This window comes from Eretmochelys imbricata, chromosome 3 (assembly GCF_965152235.1).
Source record: "Eretmochelys imbricata isolate rEreImb1 chromosome 3, rEreImb1.hap1, whole genome shotgun sequence".
Classification (NCBI taxonomy): Eukaryota; Metazoa; Chordata; order Testudines; family Cheloniidae; genus Eretmochelys; species Eretmochelys imbricata.
In genome coordinates this window covers 185,891,468-185,905,813 of record NC_135574.1, presented here as the reverse complement: position 1 = coordinate 185,905,813, position 14,346 = coordinate 185,891,468, and the positions used below count along the sequence as shown (strand labels likewise).

Sequence of the window (14,346 nt, the reverse complement as noted above, 5' to 3'; positions counted from 1 at the left end):
GCACTGGTTGGGGCTGTGGAGCATGGCCAGACTTCTCCTTGCTCCTCCTCCTCCTCCTCCTGTTGTTATATGAAGAGAAGGTTGTGTTCTTAGCCTCTCCAAAACACAGCATACACACATTGTGCAAACGGGATGTGATTGTGTTAAAAAAGTAAAATGATACAACAGGTTGGGAGGACTGAGAACTGTTCAGCCCTAGGGTTACCACATGTCTTGGTTTTCCCAGACATTGCCTCTTTTTTGAGCTTCCTTTCTCTCTCTGGGTGGATTTTTCAAACAACAGGAAATATCCAGGACATCTGCAGAGCAGACAAGCTGCAGCTCAGAAAGTGCCCCGGTAGGTCCGCTCTTTGATTGTTTCCTCCCCTGCATCCACAGCTGATTGGTCCACTCTCCTGAAAGCCACAGCTGCTGTATCCCACCCACCCAGGCCCCAGTTCCCATCCTTGGAGTGGGGGGGTCTTGCAGGAATGTGGTGATTGATGTCTGGTGCTGTGTCCTGAGCTTGTGCTAGCCACCTTGCCACCATGTCAGGGCATGACATTGCCCCCCTCTCCAGTGAGTACCCCGCCACAGGTACCCTCTCTAGCTCCCCCAACTATACTCCCACAGTCTCCCTCTTTTTGGGAACCTGAAATATGGTAACCCTATTCAACTCAACCCTAGGCTTTCTTTTCCTAGAGAGCCACTACCATCTCTCTTATATCCAGGGTGAATTTTAACAAGGGACAGTCACAAATGCTTGCAAGGATTTGCATAACATCTCTCACAGGAGCTACATCTGCTCACAGGAACAGGGTGGCTTCACAAAAAAACAGTGGCACCCTATTACATTCATACTACAGTACAGTAACCAACAACTATAGACTAATTTACATGAATTCCCTACCAGGATACAAAAAGAAAAAAGACATGTAAGAAAGTGACAAAATTATGATTGTTGAATGAAAAGGTTGTCTTGGCCATAGATTTTTTGTGTTTTTTGTTTTTTGGGGTTTGTTTTTGTTTTTTTAATTTCACAGTACTTACCTGTGGAAAGATTTTGAACTATGCCTGCTGCAGCTGTGTGGAAAATAATATCAGCACCATCATTGAGGTAATGAAGGTTGTTGCGACAATCAAATCCTCTGTATCCAAAAACATGATCTAAAGCCAGCTCCTAGTTAAGTAAAGAAAAAAGATTAGAGAGTGGAATAAAAACAAACAAGGGAGTTACAAACCATGTTTGGATCAGATAAAGCAGGGTGCTAAACCAATTAGACAAGCAAATATTTCGGGAGGCAAAGAAATAATTAAACAATAATTAGTAAAATTTCCCTACTCTACTATTTTAAGGATGACATTTTCATTGACTATCTACAATACTACTGGTTGACTAGACCACTGAATTCATATTCTGATTCTTAAATAAATCAGGTTTCAGAGTAGCAGCCGTGTTAGGCTGTATCCGCAAAAAGAAAAGGAGTATTTGTGACACCTTAGAGACTAACAAATTTGTTTGAGCATAAGCTTTCGTGAGCTACAGCTCACTTCATCGGATGCATGCAGTGGAAAATACAGGGGGGAGTGTGTGTGGTAACACCCATTGTTTCATATTCTCTGTGTATACAAAATCTCCCCCCTGTATTTTCCACTGCATGCATCCGATGAAGTGAGCTGTAGCTCACGAAAGCTTATGCTCAAATAAATTTGTTAGTCTCTAAGGTGCTAAAAGTACTCCCTTTCTTTTTAAATAAATCAGTCAGCTATAAACTGGTTGTTTCTTTAAGGGCTATTTAAGGTAAATTTAAGGTCAACAAACATATATTCTATAATTCTATGATATACATTTATTATTTTTTTCACCCAAATCAATTTAAAGAAATTGCAGTGCAAAAGTTATGTGTAAAAAAAAGTTACCTACCTTTTGTAACTGTTATTCTTCAAGATGCGTTGCTCATGTCCATTCCATGTTAGGTGTGTGTGTGCCCACGTGCAGGGCTGTCGGAAATTTTTCCCCTACTGGTATCCATAGGGCCGGCTCTTGCCATCAAATCTGACAGAGGTGACAGATGATGGGTCATGGAATGGACATCAGTAACACATATCGAAGAACAACATTTATGAAAGGTAGGTGACTGTTTTTTCTACTTTGAGTGCTTGTTCATGTTGATTCCATGTTAGGTGACTCACAAGCAGTATCCCTGGAGGTGGGCTCAGAGTTCACGGACATGCAGCCTGCAACAGTGCTCTGCTGAAACTGGCATTGTCCCGGGCCTGCTGGATGATGGCGTAATTGGACACAAAGGTATGGACAGCCAACAAGGTAGCGACTCTACAGATGTCTTGAACCGGCACCTGGGCCAGGAAGGCTGCTGATGAGGCCTGGGCTCTTGTGGAATGGGTGGTTACAATTGCCAGCAGTGGGTACTTTTACCTGTTCATAACAAAACTTGATGCAGGCTGTTATCCATGAAGAGATTCTCTGCAAAGAGATGGGCAGATCTTCCATCCTATGCGCCACTGAGACAAAGAGCTGAGTCGATTTTCAGAAAGGTCAGAGCCTCTCCATGTAAAAGGATAAGGCCCGTCTAACATCCAGGGTGTGTAATCTTCACTGGATTTGTGAGGTTTTGGAAAGAACTCTGGGAGGAAAATGTTCTGATAATTGCGAAATTGCGACACCACCTTCGGTAAGAAGGCTGGGTGTGGTCGCAGCTGGATCTTATCCTTGTAGAACTCAGTATAGGGTGGTTCCCATGTGAGCACTCTAATTTTGGAGACTCTTCGGGCCAAAGTGATTGTAATATGGAAGGAGACCTTCTATGAGAGGAGCAGCAATGAGCACGAGGCTAATGGCTCTAAGGAGGGCCCTGTGAGCCTTGACAGTACCAGGTTCAGGTCCCAAGCCGGGATAGAATCATAGAATCATAGAATCTCAGATTTGGAAGGGATCTCAGGAGGTCATCTAGTCCAACCCCCTGCTCAAAGCAGGACCAATCCCCAACTAAATCACAATAGGGTTGCGAACTTGAGGATAAAGTCACTCCAAGCGACTTGGTCAGGAGACAGATTCTGGTCCAAGGCCCAACATGAAAAGTGTTTCCATTTGGCCAGGTAGGCTGCCCTTATGGAGGGCTTTCTGCTACCCATCAGGACTTGCTGGACTTGAGTTGAGCATGCTTGTTCCTCCTCATTCAGCCATGCAGCAGCCACTTCATCAGATGCAGGGATGCTAGGTTCGGGTGCAGCTTATGACCATGATTCTGGTACAATAAGTCCGGCCAGAGCGGGCACTCTCACGGCACTGCTGTTGAGAGCTGCAACAGCATGCCAAGCCAGTGTTGGTGTGGCCACGCCGGAGCTATCAGGATAACCCTTGCTCTGTCCCGCTTGATCTTTAAGAAGTTCCGGTGCACCAGTGGAATCAGGAGGAAGGCGTATATCAGTGCCCCCGACCATGGGAACAAAAAGGCATCAGACAGGGAGCCACTGTTGAGCCTGCAGATCAAACAGAATCAATAGCATTTTCTGTTCTTCCTGGAGGCAAACAGGTCAACCTGGGGAGTTCCCCACCTGTAGAAGCTCACATTGACCACCTTTCAGTGGAGTGAGACAAGAAGGACCTGCTGAGATCTGCTGGTGCATTCCTGGCCCCTGGGAGGTGCAATGCTACGAGATGAATGGTATGTTGGATGGAGAAGTCCCATAGCCTGAGCGCCTCCTGACACAGGGCTGAGGAGTGGGCTCCACCCTGCTTGTTGATATAAGAACTTGGACTACCATTAGAACTTGGACTACCCCACCTCTCAGGTAGGGAAGGAACGCCTGGTAAGCCAGGCATATCACCCTGAGTTCCCTGATATTTATGTGTAGGGAGCGTTCCTCCCACAATCAGAGACCTTGAGTGCTGAAGTTGGCTCCCCACCCTAAGACTGAAGCATCAGAAACCAGTGTCACTGATGGGGAGGGGTTATGAAGGGGACCCCCTCCAATATCACATGCAGGTCTGTCCACCACACCAGGGACAACAGAATGTGTGGCAGAACCATGACTAGATGTGGATAAATCTGTATGCCTCTCCACCTCTACTGCCACTATCGCCATACATTTCATGAAGACCCTTGGAGGGGAGGGGAGACTGAAGAGCAGCACCGTACACTGGTAATGACTCTGGCCCACCACAAAACAGAGGAATCTCCTGTGCTCATGGAAAATAGAAATGTGGAAATATGCATCCTTCAAATCGAGGGTGGCGAACCAGTCTCCTGGATCCAGGGAGGGGATGATGGAGGCCAGAGAGACCATGCAAAATGTCAACTTTTTGAGATATTTGTTGAGGCAGTGCAGGTCTAGAATGGGTGTGAGGCCCCCTTTAGTCTTTGGGATTAGGAAATACTGTGAATAGAAACCCTTTCCTCTCATGTTCTGAGGGACTTCCTCCATGGCCCCTATGCAAGAGGGTCTCCACCTCCTGGGCGAGGAGCTGCTTGTGAGAAGTGTCCCTGAAGAGGAACAGGGAAGGGGGATGGGAGGGAGGGATGGAGGAGAACTGCAGGATGTAACCAGATGTTATGGTGTTGAGCACCCAATGGTCTGAGGTGATTCTGGACCAAGCAGTAAGGAACGGGAAAAGCTGGTTCAGGAATAGAGGAGGGGCTGGATCCAGGTGCAAGTATGGTGCGTCACCCTCAGCTGGGCGCACCTTCAAAATGACTGCCTCAAACCACCTTGGTAATGGGCAGGGCCCAGTTAGGAGGCCGAGGAAGATGGGGCCAATTGACACAGCTTATAACCTTTGTCCCTCTTTCTATAGGAGGGCTGGTGAAGTGGACCTGGGTATCTGGGTGGCAGTGGGGGTGGCTGGAACTGTCTTCTGGTGGCCTAAGGTGTATACAATAGGAGGGAATGGAGGCTGACCCTTGAGTTCTTTAGCCTCTGCAGCTTTGTGTCCATTTGCTGCGAAAAGAGAACTGGTCCTCGTTTGACAGCCCAGAAGACTTCAGCCATGAACTATGCCTCAGGGTCATAGCTGAGGACATAGATTGTGAGGCACAGACAGCTGCATCCAGCACCACTTGAAGAGAGGCCCTGGCCACCGCCTTAACTTCCTCCAAGATGGCCGAGAAATCCTGTCTTGCCTCCTGAGGCAGGGAGTCTGTGAAAACTTGGCCATCTAGTCCCAAGTGTTATTACTGTATCACCCGAGTAGAGCTTGCTGGTTGGCAATACATAAGGCTACAATTATGTCATGGAGGTAGGGTGACCAGATGTCCCAATTTTAGAGGGACAGTCCCAATATTTGGGGCTTTTGCTTATATAGGTGCCTATTACTCCCCACCCCCGTCCTGATTTTTCGCACTTGCTACCTGGTCAGCCTACATGGAGGTCACGGAAGTCACGGAATCCATGACTTCCAGAGACCTCCATGACATTTTCTGCCTTGGGGCTGGAGCTCCCAGCCGGCCTCCCGCAGCTCCCAGCCCCTCACCCTGATGGGGGGACCCTGCAGCTCTCAGCTATGATGGGTGGCAGGGGAACCCCACACAGCTGCCCAGCCATGGCGGGTGGCGGGAGGACCCTGCAGCTACCCAGCTGCAGTGGGTGGCAGAGGGATCCCACCCAGCTGCCTACCTGTGGCAGGCAGTGGGGGGACCCCCTACAGCTGCCCAGTCACGGCAGGCTGTGGGGGGACCCTGAAGCTGTCCAGCTGTGGCAGGGGAACCCCCCAGAGGTCCCAGCCACCATGGGGGGTGAGGAGACCCTGCAGCAGGCCAGCCCCCAAAGGCGGTGGGAGATCCCGGAACTCCCACTCGCCACAGGTGGTGGGGAACCCGCTGAGCTCCCTGTTGCCATGGGCGGTGGACCCCACCCAGAGCTGCTCAGAAACCACATGTGGGGGACCCCAGAGCTCCCACTCACTGAGGCAGCACAGTGGGTGCTCCCAGCAGCAGTGGGTGCTGAACCCCTCTCCCCATTTTGTCAGGAATATATTTAGTGAAAGTCAGAGTCAGGTCACAGGCTTCCATGAATTTTTGTTTATTGCCCATGACCGATCCATGACTTTTACTAAAAATATCCATGACAAAATCTTAGCCTTTCCAATACATAACTGGAAACTGGCTGCTGAATAAACTTTTCTTCTGAAAAGGTCCAGTTTGTTAGCATCCTTGTTTTCAGAGGTTGCACTAAACTGCCCCGTCTATCTCTTTCATTGGCTGTCGAGACCACCAGCAACCCAGGGGGAGGGTGAGAATACATGTACTCAAACCCCTGGGTCAGGACATAGTACTTTTTCTCTGCCCTCTTTGAAGTTGGGGGCAGAGAAGATGGCGTTGGCCACAATGCTTTTACCGGTTTTAGCACGCCTGTCGTGCACTGGTAAGGCCACCTTAGAAGGAGCTGCTGCAGCCAAGATGTCGAATAGGTTCTCAGCCAGTTCTTTGAGAACCTTGATTTGCAGTCCCAAGTTGGAGGCCACTCTTTTGAGCAGCTGTTGATGGGCACGCAAGTTGTCAGGTGGCAAAGGACTGGCAGGCCCGGTCACTGCCTCCTCCGGGGAAGAGGAGGAGGAGACAGCTATAGGCGGTGTGGCTGGTTCCTCCTCGGCCACAGGTGCCAATTGTGCAGGGGTCTTCGTGCCGAGGTCCGGCTCAGAATCTGATGCCTGTACATCGCCTGGTGCCTATAGTGCCAAAGCTAAGGTCTGGCCCTCAGAAACCACAGAGGGGTTTGAATATGAGCGGAAACCCCCAGAAGGTTCAATACTGCCATTGGGGTGGCTATTGGGTGGACACCCAGGGGCTCAACAGTGGGCCTGTCGCCAGTTCTGGCCCATGCGATCAGAGCTGATGATGCCTTGGGGGTCGGGAGGGTTCACACTCACATCCCGAGGAAGACTCCTCCCTGGGAGACCAGTGTGGGGCTGAAGCTGTCACATGCTATCTGGTACCTGGCTGATTGGGGACAGATGTCATGACAGGGAGCGATGCCTCGGAGACCACGACTGGTGTCTTGGCACTTTGCACTTTGTGGTGCCGGGGATTGGAGTCAGGCAGGCGGAGACTGGCTGGCTGGAGAGTGACTATGTAGTGATGGGGAGCAATGGGCCAGGGATCAGTGCTGTGAAGGAGATCGGTGCTGTGTTGGAGGCCCAGATCGGGGGGTCTCATCGCAGGCTTCCCTTTAGAGGGAACCGCCTTCGAGGGGTAGATGAGGCGTATGTGGCACTGGGAGAGACATCAATCTCCTGCCACTTGGAACGCCTCCGGCGTTGAAGGCACCAAGAAATGTTGCAGGCCCTGACCAATCCTGGTAGTCGGTGGTGGATCCTGATTTGGGCTCAGTGCACTGGGTGGAGTAGCCACTGCCCAAAGTGGCTTCAGGGAAAATGAGTAGCCCTGCAGGGGTCTCGACTCATGTGGAGATTTCAATTTCCCGGGTAGTTGTGCGTGGTGCTAGGGAACAACTTCGGTTCAACTGCAACTTCTTATGCTTCTTCTTAGACATGGAAAAGGGGGAGCGGTGCCAGAAAGATGCCAGTGCTGGGGGAGCACTCCACACCAATGCCGAGGTGCTCAGTGCTGAGTCGGAGCGGCATGGTTACAACATGGGGCACAGGGCAGCCTCCATTAATAGGGCTTTTAATCTGATGTCCCTGTCTTTGAGAGTGGGAGGTCTGAAGTTTTTGAAGATCCTGCACTTCTCTTTAATATGTGCCTTCCCGAGGCAATGAAGACACCTCGTGTGCAGGTCACTGATGGGCATAGTACAGATTATTTTAAAAACCTATGTGATATTGACAGGCCAAGTAATTGCTGCAGATAGTATCCATAGACAGCTATAGTATTTGGCTTGCTCAGTGCATTTAGTGAACATATATTTTTAAAATTAGGGACTACGTTTTCAGAAAAATGTGCACTCCCAAATACACAAAAAACAGCATAATTTGGGGCACCATTTTTATTTCGTATGCAGTCATGATAACTGCATGTGCAAATGACCAATGTGTAACTAGTTATTAACATGTTTAATATAGCAAATGTCTGTGTAAATTAGGGATGTACAGAGAGTCACAACCAGGCACATATGTGACTTTAGTCTGCATTCGAAGTATGGGTGAAATTCACCCAATAAACATTAATCCTAAAAAAAAAGAAGAAAAAAAAGTGCTAAGCCTGACCTCAACCAGTTTCTTTTTTTTGTTGATATCATTCTTTTGCAGTTTCTCAGGCTGAGGAGCAGCTCTGCTAACTGGTGGCCTGAAACAAGCACAGAGAAAACAAAGGAGAAGATAATTAATAAGTCTGAAATGCCTGCTGTACTTGCATTGTAATTCTTGTATAATTAATCCTTACTTGGCAAAAAATCACTTCAGATGCAAACAGTAAATGATAACTTATTCCTTTTTATTTAATCTGAGCTGCTTTTTCTTTGGTGATATAATCTTTGGGGTATTTTAAGGGCAACATTTCACAAAGCATAGAGCTAGTGTATTTATTGCAACATTATGTAGCACAGAAAGTTGGACTCAAAAAGAGCAAAACAAAATCAAAAGTAAACAAATTAAAAGTAAACAAACAAAACCCCCACAACTCAACCAGGAAAATAAAAGCTCAAAATATACATGAACAAAATATATCAGCAGGTGATCTTGTGACTGTAAAAGAGGAAAGAGTTACCTTGATCCCCTTGTAAGCAGCAAATAAAACCAAGTAAGAAACTTAGTACGGTTTGTACGAATATTTTGGCCATTTTAATCATGCACAAGCATTTTCAGAGTTGATCAGTCATTCCTGGGTGGCACAAACCATGCTATTCAAGCATGCCAGCAAGAACTAAAACAGAAATTAAAGAGTGCACCAGTCTACAAATTCAGAAAGGTCATACCCTGGCATCACCGGGCAAACTCCTACAGGACAGGGAGAAAAAAAGGAAGCTTTATTAATGCTTCCCACACACTTTATACTGAACTGAGAATACTTTTGTGTATTTTAGTTTTTTTGGAGTGCCTTATAGAAACTGTAACTCTTGGAAACATAACAACAGTCTCATGAGTGCTGCTGAGAGTTTCACACAATGGACGTTTATTTGTATTCTAGTTCAGCCCATAATTTAGCCTACTTCCTGTTGTTTCTTGGTAGGCCAATTTGTGTACTGAGACAGTTTCTATTTTTTTGTTCTCAGGGAAACCAGGTTCCTTTATTTTCTCTGAAATTGTTCAATCGAAACACATTATGTATTCATCAGTGATAACTGGACCAAACCGTGGTATAATCACCACCAGAGACTAGATGGGAAGTAAACGGTCATAAAATTTCATTCCATATAAAACATTAAGCTAAGCTAGAATATTTTGCAAAGGCCAATTTGAACCCAGAACTAGTATGAGGCCTTTAAATGAACAATTCAGAAAAGCATCAATTGTTTTCTTGCATGTTTCCTGCTCTTTTTTCTGTTTTAGTATAATTTTAAAATGAATTGATTTTACGTTTCTTCCCCTAAGAATGTCTGTTAAAGTTTATGACAAAAGCAAGCCAGGATTAAGTAGGCAACACACAATTTATTTTGAAAATATAAACACACTCACATATATATATACACACACACAGTACATACACACACAAATATTGTATGTATTTATATATACATATATATATATACACATATGCATTCAGTGCTTTATTTTCATATTGTGGTTCATAAAAGAAATGTAAAAGAAAAGCAGCATCAAGTTCATTTTCATTTTTAAAAAGTCTATGGTCATCGCTAATTTGGTTGAAACTTAAGATGGCAGTGTTGAGGGTGAGAAATTTGCATTGTAATAAATTAAATATATTTACCCTTTGTGACCTGTTCTGCACATTCATAGAAACCTGTATTTTTCCTGTGTGTTAATACTTACTTGACAATTCCCTGCCTCCAAAGGAAAGCAAGTTAAAACATAATACAAGTATTAACCGTTTCTTTCCAGTAATTTAAAGAAAATGTGTGCACAGTAAGAGATAGGAGGAATGAATTCTAGAAAAATTTAGACACACTCAAATGTTATGGGCTTTAATTTTTGCAGGCACTCTGAATCACTACAGACTTTGTTTCTTTTAGTAATAATGGGCCTTAGTCTGTTCTTACACCCGTTTTACACAGATGTAACTCATATTCAATGGACTTAATCCAGATTTATACCTGTGTGAGTCAGAACAGAATTAGCTCTGCTGTTTCTATGGATGGTTAGGTGGGAGTGGAAAAAGATGTGAGTGACAGTTCTCTTCCTCCCTTCAGCTAACCAATAAGTCTGTAGTGAAATATTTAGTTGTAGCAGCAGAAAGAGGAGGATAAAACATGGGTGAGCAGAGGTGGCAGTATTGGGAGGGCAAACAAATCAAGTGGCAAGGTGAAACATTGGGAGTGGGAGATTTGAAAGAGAGAGGGAGAAAAGGGGAGATGTCTTAGAGGAAATGGAGTCAGGGCTGAGAGAAAAGGGTACAAGTTGCTGAAGGAAGAGAAAAAGAGGCCTGACTGCAGAAAGAAAAAGAGACAGAGCTACTTAGGAAGGAGAGTAAAGGAGTAGAAACAGCAGGTCAGAAAGAATTAGGATAAGTTCTCCGGGGCAGGGATTGTCTCTTGGTCTGTGCGTGTACAGCACATAGTACAATTTGACTGATCAGTGCAAGTGTAATAAAAATGATAACAATAATGAGAAACCTGTTCCTAGTGAAGTTATTGGAAACAGGATTGGGCCGTCAGAGAGGACCTTACATGAAAGAGACAAATAAAGCCGCTGTCACCTGAGAGAGGCAGAGGAAAAAGTCCTGGCAACTGAGATTGAGGGTGAGCCAGTGATGAGCTGCCAAAATCTTAACAACTGGTTCCCTCCTCACTCCATGAGGGGGTCGTTGCCCACCCCCGCTCCCCGGGACTCCTGTCCCATCCAACCCCCTGCATTCCTTGACTTGCCCTCCCCCAGAACCCCTGCCCCATCCACCCCTGTCCCCTGACTGCCCCCAGAACTGGGCAGGAGGGTCTCGTGGGCCACCGTAGTGGGTGCCACCCCACCCCTAAGAGCCAGAGGGACCTGCCGGGGGGTGAGGTGGGGAGTCCCGGTGGTGCTTATCTGGGGCAGCTCCCAGGAAGCATCTGGCAGGTCCCTCTGGCTCCTAGGGGTGGGGGAGCATAGCTGGGGGGGAGCAGGGGGAGCGGCCACTCCCCCCACTGATCACATCAAAAGTGGCACCTTAGGCGCAGACTCTCTGGGTGCTCTGGGGCTAGAGCACCCATGGGGAAAATTTGGTGGGTGCAGAGCACCCACCAGTAGCTCCCCACTCTGCGCCTGGCCCCAGATCATCTCCGCTCTGCCTCCTCCCCTGAACGCACCGCCCCGCTCTGCTTCTCCGCCCCCTCCCCGGGCTTCCCATGAATCAGCTGTTCGGTGGGAAGCCTGGAAGGGCTGAGAAGCAGGCAGCAGTGGCTTCACACTCAGGCCAAGGGTGGCGGAGGCGACCTGGGGTGGGAGGCGGTTCCCCTGCACCCCACCCCAGGGTTACCTGCTGCGGCGTGGGCGGCCCTCCTCGCACACCCCGCCCCAGCTCACCTCCGCCTCCCTGGGTCTGAGTCCGAAGCCGCCACCTGCTTCTCAGCCCGCCCCGGCTTCCCGCGCAAACAGCTGATTCGCGGGAAGCCTGTGGGGGGGCGGAGAAGCAGGGTGGGGCAGTGCATTCAGGGGAGGAGGCGGAGGCGGAGCGGAAGTGAGGTGAGCTGGGGCCGGGGGTGGGGTGGGACGGGGAGCTGCCGGTGGGTGCTCTGCACCCACCAAATTTTCCCCATGGGTGCTCTAGCCCCGGAGCACCCGTGGAGTCAGCGCCTAAGGTGCCACTTTTGGCCAGTTAAATTTAGAAGCCCTTTTAGAACCGGTTGGTCTTCGCAGAACAACCGGTTCTAAAAGGGCTTCTAAATTTAACAACCGGTTCTAGCAAACCAGTGGGAACTGGCTCCAGCTTACCACTGGGGTGAGCCCAAAAGCAAAGAGATGGGCAGAGAGGAAGACCTGGGTGCCAAGTGGGACACAAAGGTGGGCAAGCACTTAGAGGAGAGGAAAGTGATCAGGAACAGTCAGCATGGATTCACCAAGGGCAAGTCATGCCTGACTAATCTAATTGCCTTCTATGATGAGATAACTGGCTCTGTGGATGAGAGGAAAGAAGTGGACGTGTTGTTCCTTGACTTTAGCAAAGCTTTTGACATGGTCTCCCACAGTATTCTTGCCAGTAAGTTAAAGAAGTATGGGCTGGATGAATGGACTATAAGGTGGACAGAAAGCTGGCTAGATTGTCGGGCTCAACGGGTAGTGATCAATGGCTCCATGTCTAGTTGGCAGCCGGTATCAAGTGGAGTGTGGTCCTCAGGCTGGTTTTGTTCAATATCTTCATTAATGATCTGGAGGATGGTGTGGCTTGCACCCTCAGCAAGTTTGCAGATGACACTAAACTGGGAGGAGAGGTAGATACGCTGGAGGGTAGGGATAGGATACAGAGGGCCCTAGACAAATTAGAGGATTGGGCCAAAAGAAATCTGATGAGGTTCAACAAGGACAAGTGCAGAGTCCTGCACTTAGGACGAAAGAATCCCATGCACCGCTACAGACTAGGGACCGAATGGCTAGACAGCAGATCTGCAGAAAAGGACCTAGAGGTTACAGTGGTTGAGAAGCTGGGTATGAGTCAACAGTGTGCCCTTGATGCCAAGAAGGCCAATGGCATTTTGGGCTGTATAAGTAGGGGCATTGCCAGCAGATTGAGGGATGTGATCGTTCCCCTCTATTCGACATTGGTGAGGCCTCATCTGGAGTACTGTGTCCAGTTTTTTCCAGAAGGACGTGGAAAAATTGGAAAACGTCCAGCGGAGGGCAACAAAAATGATTAGGGGACTGGAACACATGACTTATGAGGAGAGGCTGAGGGAACTGGGATTGTTTAGTCTGCAGAAGAGAAGAATGAGGGGGGATTTGATAGCTGCTTTCAACTACCTGAAAGGGGGTTCCCAAGAAGATGGATCTAGACTGTTCTCAGTGGTAGCAGATGACAGAACAAGGAGTAATGGTCTCAAGTTGCAGTGGGGGAGGTTTAGGTTGGATATTAGGAAAATCTTTTTCACTAGGAGGGTGGTGAAACACTGGAATGCGTTACCTAGGGAGGTGATGGAATCTCCTTCCTTAGAAGTTTTTAAGGTCAGGCTTGACAAAGCCCTGGCTGGGATGATTTACCTGGGGATTGATCCTCCTTTGAGCAGGGGGTTGGACTAGATGACCTCCTGACGTCCCTTCCAACCCTGATATTCTATGATTCTATGATTCTAAGGTGGCTAGCTGGAGAGCGCATGCTCTGATAACAGAAAAAGAAAACAAACAAGCCTCAGAGAAAGCATACTCCCAAGAAGAGAAAGGCATGGTCAGAGAGAGAATAAGGGGATCCAAACCTGGAAAATCTGTTTGGGCAACAAAGTTATACTCTGAGATTTAATAAAAAGTTGTTCATATCATAAAAGATGTAAGTGAGACCTTAAAAGTAATTTCCATTGGGTGCTGAGAAGGAATGCACATCTTTTTCTCATCATTCTAAAATGTGTTACAAAACATCAATAACTTTTCAAAAAAGTTTTAAAGACTTTGTGAAACCTAAAACTTCTTCATGTTCTCCCATCCTCATATATGTATGGAAGTGTATTATAATAACCTGATAATATTCAAGTAATAGTTAGGCTATGCAATCTTTTTTGTCATTACTTTTACTTAACATTTCATGGATATTGGACAGGGGAGTAAAAATAATGTTATTTGACACTGGAAATAGCCTGCTTTGGAATATAACAAAATTTAAACAAGGTTAGAAGAAAACATCATTTAAAAAAATCATAATAACAGCACAACAAAGTCACTAACATTTTTGCAGTACTCTGCATGATTTTACATGTATGCTGATGCACTCTTTAAAACAAAAATAAGATATTGGAGAATGCATGGTGGTCATAGCCATTTTCATATATTTTAAGAAAGGAAGCTATTCATTGCATTCACATGTCATTCTAATTCAGTCTCCAAACATGAACAAGCAGAAAAGAAGATCAATACGAACAGTTCTGAATGGGAACTAGAGACCTTTATTTTTAAATTAGCTGATTGTTGTAAATATCCTGCGAAGCTGTTTAGCTACTGCAGGATCTTGGTATAGGCCTCCTGCACCTATCTATGGTTCCTTCCTATATAATATTATGCACAAATAGGGCAACTTGGAAGATCCTGTTGCAGACAGGATATTGCATTAGTTTCTTGCTTCACTGGCTTCCAGGAAAAATTTAAGTTGTTAACTCTGAGCT

The 14,346-nt window shown here is 47.0% G+C and overlaps 1 protein-coding gene across 2 annotated transcripts in view; it reads right to left on the bottom strand.

Annotated features, from left to right (window-relative positions):
* Positions 1-14,346, bottom strand: part of EML6 (EMAP like 6) — a 306,539-nt gene that overhangs the window by 42,200 nt on the left and 249,993 nt on the right. The window contains exons 28-31 of one of the 2 annotated variants that reach the window (XM_077812018.1): positions 9,884-9,898; positions 8,661-8,669; positions 8,162-8,240; positions 1,030-1,159 (exon numbers count right to left, since the gene is read on the bottom strand). In XM_077812018.1, the coding sequence (XP_077668144.1) occupies positions 1,030-1,159; positions 8,162-8,240; positions 8,661-8,669; positions 9,884-9,898 (233 nt within the window). The remainder of the gene's footprint in view (positions 1-1,029; positions 1,160-8,161; positions 8,241-8,660; positions 8,670-9,883; positions 9,899-14,346) is intronic. The other variant, XM_077812016.1, reaches the window with a different exon arrangement.